At 33.5% G+C, this 19,108-nt stretch overlaps 3 protein-coding genes across 7 annotated transcripts in view; 1 reads left to right on the top strand and 2 right to left on the bottom strand.

Annotated features, from left to right (window-relative positions):
* The first annotated feature begins 170 nt into the window (after positions 1–170).
* Positions 171–2,391, top strand: tprkb (Tp53rk binding protein). Its single transcript, NM_001007373.1, has 4 exons — positions 171–398; positions 1,034–1,156; positions 1,598–1,774; positions 1,848–2,391. Exons 1-4 carry the CDS (start codon positions 258–260, stop codon positions 1,932–1,934), a joined length of 528 nt encoding a protein of 175 aa, NP_001007374.1. The 5' UTR covers positions 171–257; the 3' UTR covers positions 1,935–2,391.
* Positions 2,392–2,669: 278 nt separating this feature from the next.
* Positions 2,670–9,498, bottom strand: srr (serine racemase). Its single transcript, XM_087248332.2, has 7 exons — positions 9,394–9,498; positions 8,798–9,007; positions 7,981–8,162; positions 7,762–7,892; positions 6,753–6,901; positions 3,956–4,045; positions 2,670–3,863 (listed from the first exon to the last, which is right to left on the bottom strand). Exons 2-7 carry the CDS (start codon positions 8,973–8,975, stop codon positions 3,622–3,624), a joined length of 972 nt encoding a protein of 323 aa, XP_087104458.2. The 5' UTR covers positions 8,976–9,007; positions 9,394–9,498; the 3' UTR covers positions 2,670–3,621.
* Positions 9,499–12,396: 2,898 nt separating this feature from the next.
* Positions 12,397–19,108, bottom strand: part of LOC141375071 (uncharacterized) — a 10,624-nt gene continuing 3,912 nt past the window's right edge. For 3 of the 5 annotated variants that reach the window (XM_087248328.2, XM_087248329.2, XM_088649982.1), the window contains 5 exons: positions 16,530–16,711; positions 16,313–16,443; positions 14,574–14,722; positions 13,767–13,856; positions 12,681–13,661 (listed from right to left, as the gene is read on the bottom strand). In XM_087248328.2, coding sequence (XP_087104454.2) covers positions 13,420–13,661; positions 13,767–13,856; positions 14,574–14,722; positions 16,313–16,443; positions 16,530–16,711 — 794 coding nt within the window. In that variant the 3' untranslated portion in view covers positions 12,681–13,419. Of the gene's footprint in view, positions 13,662–13,766; positions 13,857–14,573; positions 14,723–16,312; positions 16,444–16,529; positions 16,896–16,957; positions 18,441–19,108 lie in introns of those variants that run through there. The other 2 variants (XM_087248331.2, XM_087248330.2) reach the window with 2 other exon arrangements.

The raw sequence follows: 19,108 nt of genomic DNA, 5'->3' as shown, positions 1-19,108 counted from the left end.
CAACGTCAGTCTCATATTGAACAAAGTAACAACTGTGTTTTGTACACACACTTATCATATACTTGCATAAAACTATTAGTCAAAGGGTCTGCCTTAAAATGGGCATTTTGTTTTATTTTAAACATCCTTTGTCACGTCGGAACCTTTCTAGCAGCAAATGGAGGTGTTACATTATTATTGTTCCGTCACACCGGGCAGAGCATGCAGTCAAAATAAAGTTGATGTTGTAGTAGGTTAGAGACATTAAAACATTTGCGATGTATCTCACACAGGATTTAGAACTGTTTCCTGAATACACGGTGACTCAGCTGCTCTTCAAAGATGTGAAAAATGCGACTGAGCTCAGGAAAATGGCAGTAAATGGAGAAATAAAAGGCGCCTTGATCAATCCATCAATGGTAAGAGCACGTGACGATTTAAATGAGTTATTCATTCATTCATGATCAGCTATACGTTTAAGGAAATTACCGTGGTATTCTAAGTTTAATAATTTTTGTATCGTGGCAATACGTGTGTGTGTGTGTGTGTGTACAGTTATGAAAAAATAAAATAAAATATCTAATATTTAAAAAAATCAGCTTCACCCCAAGCACATAAACAACAGAGACATGGTCAGATATTACTCTTAAGTTAACGCATATTGCAGAACATAATCAATTCTCTCAAAGAATCTCACCGTGTATCTCCTCACTTGCAAAATATTTGTTAGAGTAAAATATTTGTTTTATTCGATAATAATGATTTAACAATGATTAAACCTATTTCAGTGAACATAATTTAAAGCGTCTGTTTATTTGTTGAAGAAAATAACATTTGGACATAATACTGAAATGTTTTCATTTGTTGTTGTTGAAGTTAGTGTTATTCCACCAAATATTGATTGCTTACATCTTCTGAAGTAAAAAACATTTAAACATTCAGTATTGTGTTGTCTAAAATTATATTAAATTTCTGAAAACAAGACAAATAATAGTCAAAATATATTCTAAAAACCTGTACGTATATTTACCTTTTTATTTATTTTTTAATAAAGGTTGTGGATGCATTCCAGATCCTGGTGGCAACAAATAAAGCAGTTCACCTTCATAAAATCAGGAAAATGAAAACCAGAAGCCTTTACTCTGAAATCATTTTCAATCTTTCACCAACAAACAATGTAAGTAACATTTCAAATACCTTAGTGGCTCAGTGGTTAGCACTGTCATCTCACAGCAAGAAGGTCACTGGTTCAAGTCCCGGCTGGGTCAGATGGCATTTCTGTGTGGAGTTTGCATGTTCTCCCTATGTTGGCGTGGGTTTCCTTCAGTTTCCCCCACAGTTCAAAGACATGTGGTATAGGTGAATTGAATAAGCTAAATTAATCGTAGTGTATGAGTGTGAATGAGAGTGTATGGATGTTTACCAGTACGGGGTTGCAGCTTGAAGGGCATCCACTGTGTAAAACATATGCTGGATAAGTTGGCAGTTCATTCCTCTGTGGTGACCCCTGATAACTAAAGGAACTAAGCCGAAGGAAAATGAATGAATGAATGAATGGTTTTGTAGCTGTCCAACTTTAACAAAAAAAGTCTTGTCTTGATACTTCAATATTTTTCAGATATCCGAAGCTTTCAAAAGGTTCGGAATCTCCGACAGCGACACCGCGGTTCATATTGTGTTAGTACACAATAAAGAAGAGACTCTTAACATTGATGACATCATCTCAAAGGTGGATGGACAGCAAATTGATGTTTTTCAAGTGTCCGAAATGACTGATACTGCAAAAATAAAAAAGGTTTGGGGCTCTCCTCTTTACTGGTTTAGAACAACGGAAGATGTGTCGTGTTAATTTTTGTCTCTCATTTCAGCTCTACAAAATCACACCACAAGAGGATAAGTGTGGCACTCTTTTGGACGCTGTTGTTTGCAGGATGGCAATTAAAGATGTGGCCTAGATAATGTGTTGGTTATTTCAATATAAACAATTGCACTTGCAATTCTTCAGTCTTATAAACTCTGCCTATGTTTAAATAAAAACTAGAGCTGTTTAACCATTAATCTTGACTAAATGAAAACAAGATAAAAGTTTGTATTAGCATAGTGTTTATAAAGGTACACACGTACATGTATATACTTAACAATAAGTATTTATAATTTTATATAAACCTTCCATATATATACGTATATGTATGTGTGTATTTATACATACATAATAAATACACACAATACACAACATTATTAACCTAATGTAAACTTTTATTTTGTCTGCCATTAGTTACAATTTATGAATTCACATTTCATTTAAATCATCTTGGCTATATCAATGTATATTTACTATTCATAATTTTAGAGGTGAAATTGTGTACAAAAACTGTATCACCTTCTTTTTGTAAATAAAGGAGAAATATAAAATAAATGTGTTCTTTTTTTTTGTACTTAAAGATACAGTTACCAGTGTTGTGTAACCAAACTAATATATAATAATTTCAAGCCAATCTTATGCTTTTAAAAAAAAGTACGCATTTTGAAATTACTTTGCTAACAAGTAACTAAGTATAATGTTACTTTCCCCAACACTGCCAGTAACAATATAACTATACACATAAAAGTTACACTTGCATCTTAAGATTTATGTTAAAAAATAAACTTGAAATATAATAAAATAAATAAACAGCAACTCACACAAAATCTACACTTTTCACAGCACATTTTATTTTTCCAAGTTCACATTTATTAGTTTATTTACTGTGTTTTCATATTCAACAGGTATCCATGTAATTTGCTGATGATTGTACAATTTGTACTGTAAATTATTAGTGTAATTAATTATAAAAACAACATTTAGTTGTCAGTACATTAACTTGACAAAAAAAGTTACCCCGAAATGAAAATACGTCATTTTCTTATCCTCATCGTGTCTTTCTAAACCTCAATTTTATTATTTTACAAGTTTACGCTTGGTTATATTTTTATGGAGCCTATTTTTTAAAGGTATTCTATGGAAAGGAGAAAGGTGATTTAGTTTTTTCTTCTTCTACTTCAGAAAAGGCTAAATGTATAAAAGGTATGTGTTTGTAATCAGTGTTGGGTGTAATTAGTTACAAAGTAACTAGTTACTGTAATTAGATTACTTTTACCTTGAAAAGTTAGAGATAACTTTTCATTTTTAGGTCATTTAATTATAATATACTTGCCTTAAATAATGTAATTCAATCTATTCGTAAAAAAGAGCAGTTGTTTTTTTTTTGTTATACAAATGTATTTTGCAGAATAATTCTTTTTTTTCGAAGATTTTGGTTAAATAGAAATGTCATTGCTTTAAATTATTATTATTATTTTTTTTACAAATATCATGTTTATTTTTTTTCAAGTGTTGCGCTTTTAATAAAGATAATGGCTCAACTTTAAATAATCAAAGAGTTTAGTTTTTATGCATTGAGATTAATAGGAAAATTTAAGTCGTGTTGACTTAAGAAATTCAGTTAATTATTGAGTAATTAAGTTATTTTTGTCATTTAAAAAAAGTAATTAAAATACATTTTTATAATAATGTAATTAGTAATGAATAGCTATTTTGAAGTAACTAACTCAACAATATTTGTAAAAATATGTAGATTGGTTAGACTTTTTTTTTTTTTATTCTCAGTCTGGGAAGTTGTTAAGCTCATCTTTGCCAATGTTTCCTCCACTGAGAATCACCACCACATTCTTATCCTGAATATCTGGTATTTTGTCATTGATGATAGCAGTGAACGCAGCAGTGCCCGAAGGTTCAACAACCAGACCGGCTTTGTAAAGTGTGGAAACGGCAGATTTGATCTCCTCGTCGCTCACCAGCACAATCTTCTCCACATACCTCTGACAAAGCTGATACGCAAGCATTCCTGAAAATAAATCATGAAATGTAGGTTTCAGTTAGCATGATTAAGAATGTTGATGACGTTATGATAAAAACACTATAAAGTAGATTTCTTACCTGCAAATGGAGGTGCCAGCCCTGAAGCAATGCTTTTAGCGTCCATACCAACAGGCCTCTTCTCAATGAAGCTCTTATACATTGTACATGCTGTTGAAAATCAGGTTTTTTTAAGATATTGTGTATGTCAACTGAGCAAAAGTGACATTGCAGGACATGTCCTAGTTCATCACATTAACAGAATGTTATCATTTGCTTTCTCAAATAAAAAACTGATTTGACAGCATAACTATTGAAAAAAAATTAATTATGGTTGAATTTATGCAATTAATATAATAGCTTAAAGGGTTAGTGCAGGTTTAACAATTTTTTTTAATGAAATTGCTGTCAATAACATGTATAAACAATGCTTTTATATCTGTCTTATTGCCAAGTGCACATACTACAGAAGTAACCAAAACTAAATAAATTAAATAATAAAAGTAATAAAATAAAATAAATAAATAATAAAAGTAAGTAATAAAAATATAAGGACATTAAAACAACAAAAAATGACAAAATTCCTTAAGATACTATCTAGTGGTTCAAATAGAATTTTCTGCAGACCTGCTAGGACTACAGAGAGATCCCAAGAGGGCATGAGACAGGGTGGGACGGATTAAACCTATCTATCTATTAATCTATGGACCACACATGGAGGTTCCAGAATTCTGGGTGAGGATGCACCGTCCCTGAGGATGAGGAATTCACCAAAGAGGGGCAGTGCGAGTTCGGAAACCCACGTTCAGTTGGGCCACAATGGCACAACAAGTAAGACCTGCTCCACATCTTCCCTGACCTTGAACAGGAAAAAGCATATTGTGCAAACACCGGGGTCACAGCTGATCCAGCTCATCCATGCTGAGGGGGTCTTGGTCAGACAATAGAACAACTGGTAATGGACGGTTTCAGAAGAAGCGGACAGGTTGACCTGGGCTTCTCCAAAATGATCCAATATAAGCTGGACTGCAGGACTGCGTGAGAGTGCATCAGCTGCATGGTGCTAGTAGCAGATAAGGAGCAAGCTGAGACATGCACGAAAGCATATACCACCCAAATGGTTTATATGCACCACCTTATCTGTGCTGTCCCTCCTGACCAGCATGTGTTTCTGCTACAGATCGAAATCGATGAAGATGAATTGAGCCAACAGCTCCAGGAAATCGATGTGCAACTGAGGTCCGGTCAGGAGGCATGCCATGCAAAGGTAGACCCCAATAGCACACTCCACCTAGGGAACAGCTTTGACCCCCTGGCCACCCCACTATTGGGGGGCAGTGAGTTGGTCCTGCAGCTGGAATGGTGTGATGACACCTCCAGTCCCACCGCCAAAGCAGCCAGGAAAGAGCAGCCATCATGTCAGATCCTTGATCATGGGCACCACGGAAGACAGTTCACCCTCCAATGTCGCTGTAGGTGCATATATTTTGGTCGTTGGTTCTGACACGTTTGTTGCTTAAACGGTCAATAATAAAGTGAAATTTCCATACCTTTTGCAAATAAAGTTGGATATTCCAATCCATTTATTGTCCATTTTGTCAAAAAAGTAAAAAAAAGTAAACATCAAAACAAAGTGTTTTGAACCAGCACAAACACTCTAAGCTTGGATGGAGCACGCTGTGGAGGGTCCGCAGGCCCGAGTACTTACTGTCTTGCTTTTGCAAGGGTTGCAATCTCGGCTGCACAACAGACACGTCCTTTAGTGAGGTCATGAGCTGTCTGAAAGCACTGCTACAAAATGCTGGACCCGCAGACATTTGATCCAGTTCTTGTGCCAATCATCAAGGGGACAGGAAACCACCACATACAGTAATGTACAGTTGGAACAACATCTTCCAAAAGAATTTTTAAAAAGCCTGATCGTGTTGTTTTATTAGGGAACTCTGTTCTTTTTTTGGACAGCTTTTTAGGAATACCCATTTCTCAATTCCAAGAATGCTGACGATGAACTTGCGTTCTTTTTAAGATCTTTCTTGCCAGGTCACCTCTAAAGTACGAACTCAGGAGACCGCGAGAACACAGAACACGTCCTCTGAGAAGTGAGTTGCTGCATTATTCCTTATGGTCACATGACCTTCATGCATATTTTATTTAGTTAGTTATTTAAACATTACAGCATTAATACAACAATTTATTGCTTTTCTCCTTTTCAATATATGTAACATGCACAAAACCCTAACAAATATACTTTGCACAATACAAATTAAACAGATGTTAATAGGTATTTCAGCAAATAAACACCCTTAATGTGTTTATGCCTTTATTAAGATTTTACTTTTACTTTTTCATTTAGGGAAACTCCAAAGATAAATCTATGAACTTTAATAATAAACAGGTATAAAACTGCACTTCCCACCTCCTTTATTCAGCTGACTTCTGGCACTTCGCAAAGAAAGTTTTGCACTCAAGTCTGCACAGGTGCATTCTCGATATCAAGAACACATCTGGGAACTTTCACTCATCCTCCGTTCTTGAGTTTTAAAACTAAACTTTGGCAGTTAAAAATGACATTACACGAGGACGCAATAATGCTGAAAAACACATATTGAGAAACAGCCTCAGTGAAACTCCCAAGGGAAGGGAGAATAACCTACCTCAAACCCTTATGTCTGTGTTGTCAACTATGGTTTTAAGCAACTAGTAGCCAGTTTGGCAAAGGTTGTCTTTCCAGTTATGTAAAGGCTTATGAAACATCTGGCTTGATCTCCTTCACAAGGAACTGCACTTGATTCATTCATTCAAGTTCACTGGCAAGTTTTCACACATCAACAATTTCTGGCATGTACACAAAATAAAAAAATAAATTTTGATGATTTACCTCCTTCTGGTTCAACTCCATAGATCTTTGTGTCTTCACAACCAGACAGTTTAATGGCAGCGGCCACACCAGAAAGTAACCCTCCACCACCACAGCAAACAACCACCACATCTGGATAGGGTACGACATCCAGGATCTCAAAACCTAAGCTACAATTGGATTAAATACATTTCGTTATTTGTGTTCAATATATTGCAAAAAAATGGATCAAAAGCTGTTTCAAAATGTACCGTTATGTACATTTTAGATAAAAGCTTTAGGACTACAGCACCAGCACACTCTGAGTTAAAAAAAAACATCACTGTGATGTGTTATTAGATGCATATTATATTATTAGGTCCACATAGACACCTTAAGAGACAGTTAATAATAAAATAAAACAAAATATACTTTCAAAATCAAAGTCTGTTTTTTTCCAGCATTTTCAGTATATCTCCATTTGTGTTTAACAGAAAGAAACTCAAACAGGTTCTGAACAAGTAAAGGATTACCAAACAATGAGAGAATTTTTTGTTTTGGGTGAACCTTCCCTTTAAGGGTACTCAGATAACGTAGAATTGTATACACTTTTGTACTTTTTAGTAAATAATATGAACCACTGAGGTACCAATATGGACTCTTTAATTAAAAATCTATATCTTTTTAAAAGGTACCAACCAATTTGTCAGTTTACTGCATTGTTGTCAAAACAAATTGACATCTCAAATTGCTATCAAAAACTATTATAGGACAGTGATTTTTGACACCAATGTTAGATGTCAAAAGTAGTTTACATAAATTTTAGGGATACAGAAATCCAGTTTAAATTTGTTATTTGGAACTAAAACTTTCAAATGAATAAACCTTTTCTTCTATTATAATATTTTTATTTTTGTCATTATTTTGGTGGTCAAAGGCCATCAATGAGGGGATGTCAATCAGACATCAAGCTTTTTGACATCATGCTTGATTTTAATTTGATATCATTTTGACAAGAAGCCAGTTTTTAGACACCACACATGATCTTAACCTGGAATGTCCAGCGATGAGGTCAGGATCATCAATGGAATGAAGGAAAGTCATGCCGTCCTCTTGAACACACCGGTTTACAACACCCATGAGCTGAGTAGTTGGGACTCTTTCAACCTCAACTCCCAAATTCTAAACATTTGACACATTTCTTATTGAAGAATCAACAAAGGAAACCTGGTAAGTGCAACTGCAAAGTGTATATAAATGATTGGCGTACTTGTATAAGCACAGATCTGGAGATGGGAGCTGTTTCTGGCATCACCACTTTGCCTTTGGATCCATAATGCTTGCATGCGTATGAAAAAGCTTTCCCATAATTCCCAGCAGACATGGTCACAAAATGGTCCCCTTTGTGTCTCTTGGCAAACTGGTTTGCAACACCTCTTATTTTAAATGAACCTGCGGGAGAAGGATGAACACAAGACTTGAGATATTATGATAAAAACTTTAAAGACACGCTTTTCTTCATTTTACCAATCTCCTAGAGTTAAACAGTTGAGGTTTATCACTTCTGAATGCATTTAGCCTAACTACAGGTCTGGTGAAGGCACTTTTAGCTTAGCTTAGCATAAATCATTTAATCGGATTAGACCCTTAGCACCTCATTTAAAAATGAAACATTTAGATAATTTTCCTATTTAAAGCTTGACTCTTTAAAAAGGTGTACTAAAACTATTTGAAAATGAAAAGTTGCTATTTTATAGGTCAATTTAGCAGCAATGTGATTATTACTCCAGAATAACAGTAAATTTCACAGCCATATTGACCTACACATTAGCAACTTATCATTTTCCATCAGTCTTAGTACACCTCAGTTAAGAGTCAAGATTAAGGAAAATTTATCAAAAGTTCTTTTTTTTTTAATTTTGAGTAAGATGCTAATGGTCTAATCCGATTCAATGATTTATGCTAAGCTATGCTAAAAGTGATCAGCTGAATAGATAAAAAATGTTAACATTCAACTGATTAACCCTGTAACTTGTTAAATGAGCCTGTTTGTTTAAGAAAACAGGTCAAACAAGACACAAACAAACCTGTGCGCTGCATGTTCTCCAGTTTGATGTGAATATTGCAGGAGGTGTGGAGTGGCAGTGTGGTTTGGCTCCATGGGATCATCGGCGTCTTGATAACATCCATCGGGCTGCACCTCACAGTCTCACAGGCCTCTCTGAGCATCTCTACAGTAATCATGTCTGCTGAAACATCTCCCATTTTTTTCTGATTGGACAGGTTTGATCTTGTTGCTAAATAAATAAATATATAAAGATGTATTTGTGGTTTTAAATAACATTAAATAATTCTTAATCACATTATTCAATAGTTATACTTATTTTATCCTGAAAAAGATATTGTTTTATTATTGTGTAGTTTTATTAACAAATCTGAACTAGTTTTTTTTATATATATTATTGGATTTATTTTCTTTGAGAAAAAGAAAGAAATTAAAGTTCTATACAGTTTTTTTTTAGCTGGCACGTAAGTACTTTAAGTTAACAACCTAAAATACTTTTAAAAACAGCCCAAAAGTTTTAGCTGCATTGTCTTTGTTTTAATTTGCATTAGTGCAGCTTTGATAAACTATTGCACAAGCACTGCAAAGTGTTACACGGACCCTGAATGATAGTATTACCGTAAAACCGGGAGTGCAACCCAAAATATAATGCTCGATTTTCTAAAGCTGCTTTTCCAAATCAAAGCCTTTCATTCGGCGTTATCTCGAACGGTCAAAGATTCTAAAATAATCATTTGGCGGCACATTACCAAAGATCGTGAAGAAGCAGTGTTATTCCTATAGGGGGAGCGCTATGGCCCAAAATAATTATTAAAATAAAGTGATTCAGTTCATGCAATTATGGCTTTTTTATTTTCTCATTTAAAATCTTATTAAATATTTTTATTAGATTTTTTCTATAAATACTGAACTGAAAATTCATGTATTTTCAGTTAGTTTATATATATATATATATATATATATATATATATATATATATATATATATATATATATATATATATATATATATATATATATATATATGTAAAGCATAGCTTAAAACTAGTCGGAAACAATAGAAAAAAAAACTTGAAGCATAAATTTACAGAGACTGTATATGCCTATACTAAAACATTCAATTAATTTTCTTTCCTTTTATTAATCAGGGGTCGCCACAGCGGAATGAATTATCCAGCATTTGTTTTACACAGCAGATGCCCTTCAAGCCATAACCCATCACGGAACATCCATCCACTCTTATTCACAAAGATACACTACAGACAATTTAGCTTATTAAATTCACCAATAGCACATGTCTTTGAAACAGGAGCAACTGGAAACCCACGCGAACACGGGGAGAACATGCAAATACACAGAAGTGTCAACTGATCCAGCCGAGGCTCGAACCAGTGACCTTCTTGCTGTGAGGCGATAGTGCTTCCCCCTGCATCATCGTGTCGCTACACTGTAACATCTGTTTGTATTTTAGAAGAAAAAACTAAACTTAGATTTCATTCATTTTCTTTTCGGCTTAGTCCCTTTATTAATCTGGGGTCGCCACAGCCGAATGAACCGCCAACTTATCCAGCAAATGTTTTATGCAGCGGATGCCCTTCCAGCTGCAACCCATCTCTGGAAAATATCCATACACTCTCATTCTCACACATACACTACGGACAATTTAGCCAACCCAATTCACCTGTACTACATGTCCTTGGAGCACCCGGAGGAAATCCATGCAAAGGCAGGAAGAACATGCAAACTTCACACAGAAACGGCCACTGACCCAGCCAAGGCTTGAACCAGTGACCTCCTTGCTGTTAGGCGACAGCACTACCTACTGCGCCACTGCATCGCTAAACTTAGATTTTACAAAAAAAATAAAATCTGTAAAGGTTTTTTTAATGTTAAAAATGATGAAAATAAACATGCTGTCTTATGAATGAGACCCAAAAAAAGGCCTATATGTGAGTTAGAAATTATGTCAATTAAACTGCACAACCCAAAAGAACTTGGAGAAGTAAGGAAATGTTTTTTCCGTTTTAGTTACTTGCATGGAATTGCTCTATATTCCATTTGATTCAGCCAATCTTGTGGTTTCAGACCCAGTTGGGTTTGTTGCTGCAAAACTAAATTTTCTGCCTACAAATAAATAATTAAAAAATATTGTAAAGCAAAATTGGTGATTCATTTCGCTGTGGCGACCCCTGATTATTAGAGACTAAGCCGATAAGAGAATGAATGAACGATTGACTGTAAAGCAGCATTGGCGATTCATTCCGCTGCGATTAATATAGAGACTAAGTCAAAAAAAGAAAATGAATTAATGAATGTGAAGCAACATTATAGCTTTAAGCTGAATACCCAATAATAATAAATCCAATAAGTTTTGGGTTACATTCTTCCAGACCTAATTATTTAAAACTTATTCGTTGTAATTATTTATAATAACTTTTGTTTATTACAAATAAAATAAAATGCATTATAGGTGAATTGCAAAACATACCATCCCTAAACATAGTATATGAATGAGAATGTGTGTGAGAGTGTGTATGGGTGCTTCCCAGTACTGGGTTGAGGATGGAATGTTTTATGCCAGTGGTTCATGCTATGGCGACCCCTGATAAATCAGGAACTAAGCTGAAAAAGAATGAAATAAAACAAACTAAAGCCGCAAATTCTTCTAAAATTTAGTTGGTTTTTTTAGATACACTTTAAATGATTCTATTTTAGTACAAAAATGTAGCTTACTGCTACAAACTAGCGCAGCTTAGATCCTTCATACACGATAGCGCAGTGTTTGATAAGAATTAAAATTAACAATACATTTCCTTTCTAGTGTTTACATTTCTGTGTTTTTTAAACGCCACGCGCTACTCATAGTGCCACGGTTTAAGCGGTTCGACTAGGAACTACACCTGGAACTACAGTTTCATATTTTTGTGAGGCTATAAATAGACGCCAAGTATCAATACTGGAATATTACAAACGATACAGTCCTGCTTCTAGAAGGTTATTGGTTTGTGAACAAATAAACAGGGTAGGACACAAATAGGCCATTATGCAAGCAATAATACATATTACTAATAATATAAAAGATTTATATAATGTATATGTAAATGCAGTTTAATTTGGAATACTTTAGTTTCAAAACAAAATTAAAATTGTATTTGTATAAAATTATTAATTATTAAAAATAAAATTAAAAATAGTACTTTTAAAATGATTAATCATGTGTGCACTTTGTATATTTATTATATTTATACATGCCCACATATACCTGCATATACTTAAACAATAATGTATTTAATATGTATGAACATTTTATGATAAATGTTTTTAATAGAATATAATATTAAAAAATAAACAATTTCACAGCAGGGCTAATACTTTTGAATACGAAAATTTGAATAATATTGATTTGAATACAAATAAAAATGTGAATAAGTTTTGAATATATATATATATATATATATATATATATATATATATATATATATATATATATATATATATATATATATATATATATATATATGTGTGTGTGTGTGTGTGTGTGTGTGTGTGTGTGTGTGTGTGTGTGTGTGTGTGTGTGTGTGTGTGTGTATATGCACAGAAGTATAAGTATGCACAGAAACTTAATTAAATACAAACATTTATTTTGTATGCAATTACTTTTATGATTTAACAGTACTGGTAAATAAATCCTCTTGAAGTTGATTCAAGATCTTCTACAGAGGAAGATTTTGGTAAATTTGTGTACAAAAATAGTATCGCCTCCATTTCGTAAATAAAAGACACATAAGTTAAATGTGAACTCTGTTGTACACTTAGAGATGCAGTTAGAATATGCACAATTGTGTATTAATGTGTCACACGTGAGACCAAAGGTTAAACCACACAAACTGAACAAATTTTACTTTTATCTTAAGATTTTTAGTCATTTATTTCATGAAAACAACATTTATTTATCAATTCATCAACTTTACAAAAACAGTATACACTTGCTCATACTTAAATGTAAAATAAATACTTTTTTTTTATTGATGGCATTTTTCCAGAAATAAAAAGTGTAAAAATAAAAAGTGTGGGTTTGTAATCAGTGTTGGGTATAGTTACCCAACTAGTTTTAGTTATATTACAAAGTAACTAGTTACTGTAATTAAATTACCTTTCCCTTGAAATATTTGAGTAGGATTTTTTTTTCTTTTTAGAAATTTATTTACAGTTACCTATATTCTGCCCTAAATACTGTACATAAATTCAACAGATCTGTAAAAAGTCAATTCAGAGAAGCAGACAATTTGTGTTTGTTTTATGCAAATATTTTGCAGAATATGTTCAACTTCGTAAGGCCACATTTATCAAGACGACTGAACATATTTTAAAGAAACAGTGAATAAATTGTGTTTATAAAGCCTTGTGTCATTTCTGAGTCTGTTTGGCTCAAATGTAATAGTTTGATATTGTCTATGTGTTAAGATTTATATGGATTTTAAATAGCATTGAGTCAAGTAATTAAATATTTATTGAGTAATTATGTTACTTTTACTTAAAAAGTCATTTAAATACATGTTTAATGACATAATTAATAATTAATTACTTTTTTAAGTATCTTACCCAACACTATTTTAAGATATAATAAGAAATTATGTGTTGTTTCTCAGTCTGGGAAGTTGTTAAGCTCATCTTTGCCAATATTTCCTCCACTGAGAATCACCACCACATTCTTGTCATGAATATCTGGTATTTTGTCATTGATGATGGCAGTGAACGCAGCAGTGCCCGAAGGTTCAACAACCAGACCGGCTTTGTAAAGTGTGGAAACTGCAGATTTGATCTCCTCGTCGCTCACCAGCACAATCTTCTCCACATACCTCTGACAAAGCTGATACGCCAGCGTTCCTGAAAATAAATCACAAAATATGGATTTTAGTTAGCATGATTAAGAATGTTAACAACATTATGATTAAAACACACAATAAAGTTCCACTTAAGTAGATTTCATACCTGCAAATGGAGGTGCCAGCCCTGAAGCAATGCTCTTAGCGTCCATACCGACAGGCTTCTTCTCAATGAAGCTCTTATACATTGTACATGCTGTTGAAAATCAGGTTTATTTTATTTTTTGCACATACTGTATCTCGCTAATGTTAATGTAACCAAAACAATTAAACCTTAATGAATTTATAAATACATAAAACAACCAAAAAAAAATAAATAAATAAATGCAAATAACAATAATAATAATAATAATAATAAGATAAGGTGCATTTTATTAAATTAGATTCATGTGCATTTTGGTCAGGTTCCACAGAAAGAGCTTACATTAAGCCAGGATTATAGGCTATAGTTTATATATATAAATAAATACAGTTAAACTATGTAGTTTATATATATAGTTTATATTCTTCTTAAAAAGAAGCCAATAGCTTTTTTTTTTTTTTTTGCCAGAGCTCTGCCAGTAACAGTGTTTGAGCTCAAGCGCATGAAATTAAAATATTGATTGGTCAGAAAATATGATGAGAAACTAATGTATGAGGTGACATAAATAAACAAATAAATAAATAAATCATTGATTCATTTAGTCAGAAGTGATAAGCTGCAAACTTTGGATGTTTACATTTTCTAAATGTGAATTTTGTCACTGTTTTGGAGCACACTAACTTATAGATATCCTAAAGACATACTGATACTCACATCCAAAAAAATTTATGTCTCTAAATCTGGGGGTTTTATAAGTAAAAAGCACCTCTTGAGGTTTTTACACATCAGCACTTTCTGTCATTAATATATAAGAGAATTGTCCTGATTTACCCCCTTCTGGTTCAACTCCATAGATCTTTGTGTCTTTACAACCAGACAGTTTAATGGCAGCGGCCACACCAGAAAGTAACCCTCCACCACCACAGCAAACAACCACCACATCTGGATAAGGTACAACATCCAGGATCTCAAAAGCTAAGCTACGGACACAAGGATTCAAAATATATTTAATTATTCACATTCAATTTATTACACACAGAAAAAAGGAATAACCATCACTGGGATTTTTAAAATATAGTATTATATATTCAGACTGAATAAGGTACAAATGTGTAAGTCTTGAATAATTTTAAATAAATATTTCACCATTATTTACTAGCCTCATATTAAAGACTAATGTTTCTTTAAATTATTGTGAGACAGATGTTTTGTGGACATAACTTTTTTGAAAATTTTAGGTCTAATGCAGAGTTATTTCACTCTTAGAACATGAGGTTCAGGAGTTGTCACTTGGATGGTTCCTGTTCAAAAGACACATCTGTACCTAAGGAGTCTTAAAAGGACAGTTCAACCAAAATTGAATATTTGGTCACCATTTACTTACACTATCGGTACTCTAAACCTTTTTAGGAATTCCTTTCTTTTGTTAAATACAAAACAAGATATTCTGAAAAAATTGTAGGGACAATCACAGCCTTTGACATCCATAGTATAAACATAAAAATACTATAGAAGTCAATAGGTTTCCCACACTAATTTTTCCTGGCTGTTCAGACTATTTATTTAAAAAGAGTTGAAACAACACAATTTTAGAGATTTTTAAGGGGGACAACTTTTTTATTTTAATTGTTACGTCAACTTAATTTATTTTGGGAGAACATAAATGAACTGTGTGGGACTTTATTTTTACCGTGCAGCATTCTTCAGTATATATCTTCCTTTGTGAAAGAAACACAATCAGGTTTAAAACTCTAACATACAAAATTACTCATCGAAGCATAGAAATATTCTAACATAATGTATATACTTTTTAGTTACTAATATAGGCTACCACTGGGTACCAATATGGACCCTTTAGGTACAAAAGTGTATATTTTTAAAAGGTACGAGCCTTAATAATACACCATACTTTAATTTTGGAGAGTATTGTTACATGGAATGAAAACTTTTGAAGAAGGATAATCTACTGGAGGAGTATTCAACCCTAATACTGGAGAACTACCTTCCTCAGCTCCAACTCTGACCAAACACCACTAAACTAACTGAATACATCTGAAGGTGAACTTAGTAATTAAAGACAGGTGTGTTTGATCAAGGTTGCAGGAAGGTAGATCTCCAGGAACAGGGTTGGGCACTCCTGACCCAGCAGGTACCATGATGCCAAAATAACATTAAAAAAACACATTAAAATGCAAATCGAGTTGATCTAACATTGGCATAAAAAAACGATTACTTGTAATTGTTGACGTGTTTTTTTGACATCAATGTTAGATGTCAATTTGATGTATTTTTGACATCAAGGGAGTTTACATAAATAAATGTTCGATACTTGATGCCAATTTGTTGTCAAAGTAGTTAACATGCATTGTATAGTTACAAAATGTGTGGATGTCAAATGGACGTCAAGGTTTTGACATCAAATCGATTTCTATTTTTTACATATTTTTTTTGACTTCATTCGTGTTGTCAGTATGATGTAATTTTGGCGCTGGGTTGAATGCACTTACAGTCTGAAGGAAAACATTATAAAGCATCATACAGCCTCTTTAGACACCACACAAATTCTTAACCTGGAATGTCCAGCGATGAGGTCTGGATCATCAATGGAATGAAGGAAAGTCATGCCGTCTTCTTGAACACACCGGTTTACAACATCCATGAGTTGAGTAGTTGGGACTCTTTCAACCTCAACTCCCAAACTCTAAACATTTGACACATTTCTTATTAAAGAATCGATAAAGAAATTTGAGTAAGTGCATTTGAAGTCTATAAAGATAGGTGTCATACTTTTATAAGCTCAGATCTGGAAATGGGGGCGTTTTCTAGCATCACCACTTTGCCTTTAAATCCATAATGCTTGCATGCATATGCAAAAGCTTTCCCATAATTCCCAGAAGACATGGTCACAAAATGGTCCCCTTTGAGTCTCCTGCCAAACTGGTTTGCAACACCTCTTATTTTAAATGAACCTGCGGGAAGAGGACAAACAAAAGACTGAAAACTTGAGACATTACGATTAGGATTTTAAAGAAATAGTTCACCCAAACATACAAATTTACTCAACATTTACTAACCCTAAAGTGTTTCCATAACTTTATAAGCTTCTTTTTTCTGATGAACAGAAACATTTCTAACACAAACGTTTCCAACATTCTGAAAAATGTTTGAAACCTGTGCCATAGCAGGAAAAAAGAAATATGGATGTGAATGGATACAGGTTTTCAACTTTCATTCATTTTCTTGTTGGCTTACTCCCTTTATTAATCCAGGCTCACCACAGTAGAATGAACCACCAACTTATCTAGCAAGTTTTTACGCAGCGGATGCTCTTCCAGCCGCAACCCATCTCTGGGAAACATCCACAAACATACACTACGGACAATTTAGCCTATAATTCACCTGTACCACATGTATTTGGACTGTAGGGGAAACCGGAACAAACCCAGAACAAACCCTACACAAACCCAGGGAGAACATGCAAACACCACACAGAAACACCTACTGAGCCGAGGTTCGAACCTGCGACCCAGCGACCTTCTTGCTGTGAGGCAACAGCACTTACCTACTGCGCCAGTGCTTCGCCCCGTTTCCAACTTTGATCAAAGTAAAATTGTTTGAGATTAACAGAAAAAAAGAAACTTAAACAGATCTGTGACACGCAAGGTTATTGTAGTAAATTAAAACTAAGACTAAATCTACTGGTCAAAGTTAGAAAATCTTACTTGTATTTTAAAGACTTCTTGCATTTCTTGCAACTTTTTATCTCAGAATTGCATCATTCTGACTCTTGGTGAGATGTAGAAGTTGTGAGCTATTTAGTCAGAATTGTAAAAAAATAAAGTTGCAATTGCAGCGTATAAAGTCAGTATGAAAAAAAAGTTGCAATTAAGAGTTACATAGTCAGAATTCTGAGAAATAAAGTTTGGGGTTCTAACATGGTGACTTAATGCTCAAAGACTCAAGGCACCTACCACAGATGGCCAGATTTTAAATTTTAAGACACTTTGAGATATTCAACTGACGAAATGGCCTCCGAGTTCAACTGTGGTCACAAAGAATATTGCTTTGCTATGGCAAATCAAAGAATTACAAGGAAGAATCCAGATACAACTGAGAAAAATCCGGACATCGATGAAGCTAATGTTAGCACCAAGTTAACAGGTGATGCTACAATGAACAACAAATAGAATGAGGTGATGAAGGCTCTCACAGATATGAAGCACTTTTTCCCTATCTTAATTGGAAGAGTTCTGAATATTCAAGGGATTAAAAATACAATTTCTAAATTTGGAGGCAGATTATCAGAGGCTGAACATCGAATTAGTGAAACCAAGGATAATGTGGAAAAGCTAAAGAAAACGAGGAATGTTCTAGGAAGACAAGTTGTAAAACTCAGCGTGGACCTGAATGACTTAGAAAACCACATTCACCATTGCAATCTCCACCTTGTCAGGACGGACACAGGAAACTTTTTGGAAAGTGGCTTACCGATGTGTTAGGAGCATCTACCTTTCTGAGCCCAGGGATTATTGAGAAATAAAGTCACAATTCTCTGAAGTCACAAGTGTATATATACAGTTGAAGTCAGAATTATTAGCCCCCTTGTTTATATTTTCCACAACTTCTGCTTAACGGAGAGAAGTTTTTCAACACACTTCTAAACATAATAGTTTTAATAACTAACAACTTCTAACAACTGATTTATTTTTTCTTTGTCTTTGATGACAGTAAATAATATTTTACAAGTTATTTTTCAAGACACTTCTATACAGCTTAAAGTGACATTTAAAGGCTCAAATGTTAATTAGGTTAACTAGGCAGGTTAGGGTAATTAGGCAAGTTATTATTTAACGATGGTTTGTTATGTAGACTATCGATAAAAATAGCTTAAAGAGGCTAATAATTTTGACCTTAAAATAGGTTTTAAAAAATTAAAAATTGCTTTTATTCTAGCCGGTATAAAACAAATAAAACGTACTCCAGAAGAAAAAATTTTATCAAACATACAGTGAAAATTTTCCTGCCCTGTGAAACATAATGTAGAAAATATAAATAATAATATTATAAATAATAATAATTCTGATTTCAACTGTGTAATGCAGTTGTGACTTTATTGCGAGGAAAAAAAGGCAGAATTGCAACTTATAAAATAGTTTTCTTTTAGTGTTTTTTTTCTCGCTTTTTTAGAGTTTATCACATCTCAGAATTATAATTTTATTTTTCAGAATTCAGACTTTTTTAGCATTTACATCTCACAATTCTGAAAAACAAATCTGAATTCTGAGTTTATATCACACAATTCTGAGATTACAAAGTAGCAATAACTTTTTTAGTTTTTTATTCAGTGGCAGGAATAGGCTTCTATA

Source organism: Danio rerio, chromosome 4 (genome assembly GCF_052040795.2).
Source record: "Danio rerio strain M-AB ecotype USA chromosome 4, GRCz13ab, whole genome shotgun sequence".
NCBI classification, from domain to species: domain Eukaryota; kingdom Metazoa; phylum Chordata; class Actinopteri; order Cypriniformes; family Danionidae; genus Danio; species Danio rerio.
This window is presented reverse-complemented; position numbering and strand designations above follow the sequence as displayed.

Coding starts and splice junctions, on each gene's coding strand:
- tprkb (NM_001007373.1), top strand. CDS start 258: ATGTATCTCACACAGGATTTAGAACTGTTTCCTGAATACACGGTGACT. Junction 399..1,033: donor CCTTGATCAATCCATCAATG/GTAAGAGCACGT, acceptor TTTTTAATAAAG/GTTGTGGATGCATTCCAGAT. Junction 1,157..1,597: donor ATCTTTCACCAACAAACAAT/GTAAGTAACATT, acceptor AATATTTTTCAG/ATATCCGAAGCTTTCAAAAG.
- srr (XM_087248332.2), bottom strand. CDS start 8,975: ATGGGAGATGTTTCAGCAGACATGATTACTGTAGAGATGCTCAGAGAG. Junction 7,893..7,980: donor CCAGATCTGTGCTTATACAA/GTACGCCAATCA, acceptor TCAAATGTTTAG/AATTTGGGAGTTGAGGTTGA. Junction 4,046..6,752: donor TGGAGTTGAACCAGAAGGAG/GTAAATCATCAA, acceptor GATTTTCAACAG/CATGTACAATGTATAAGAGC.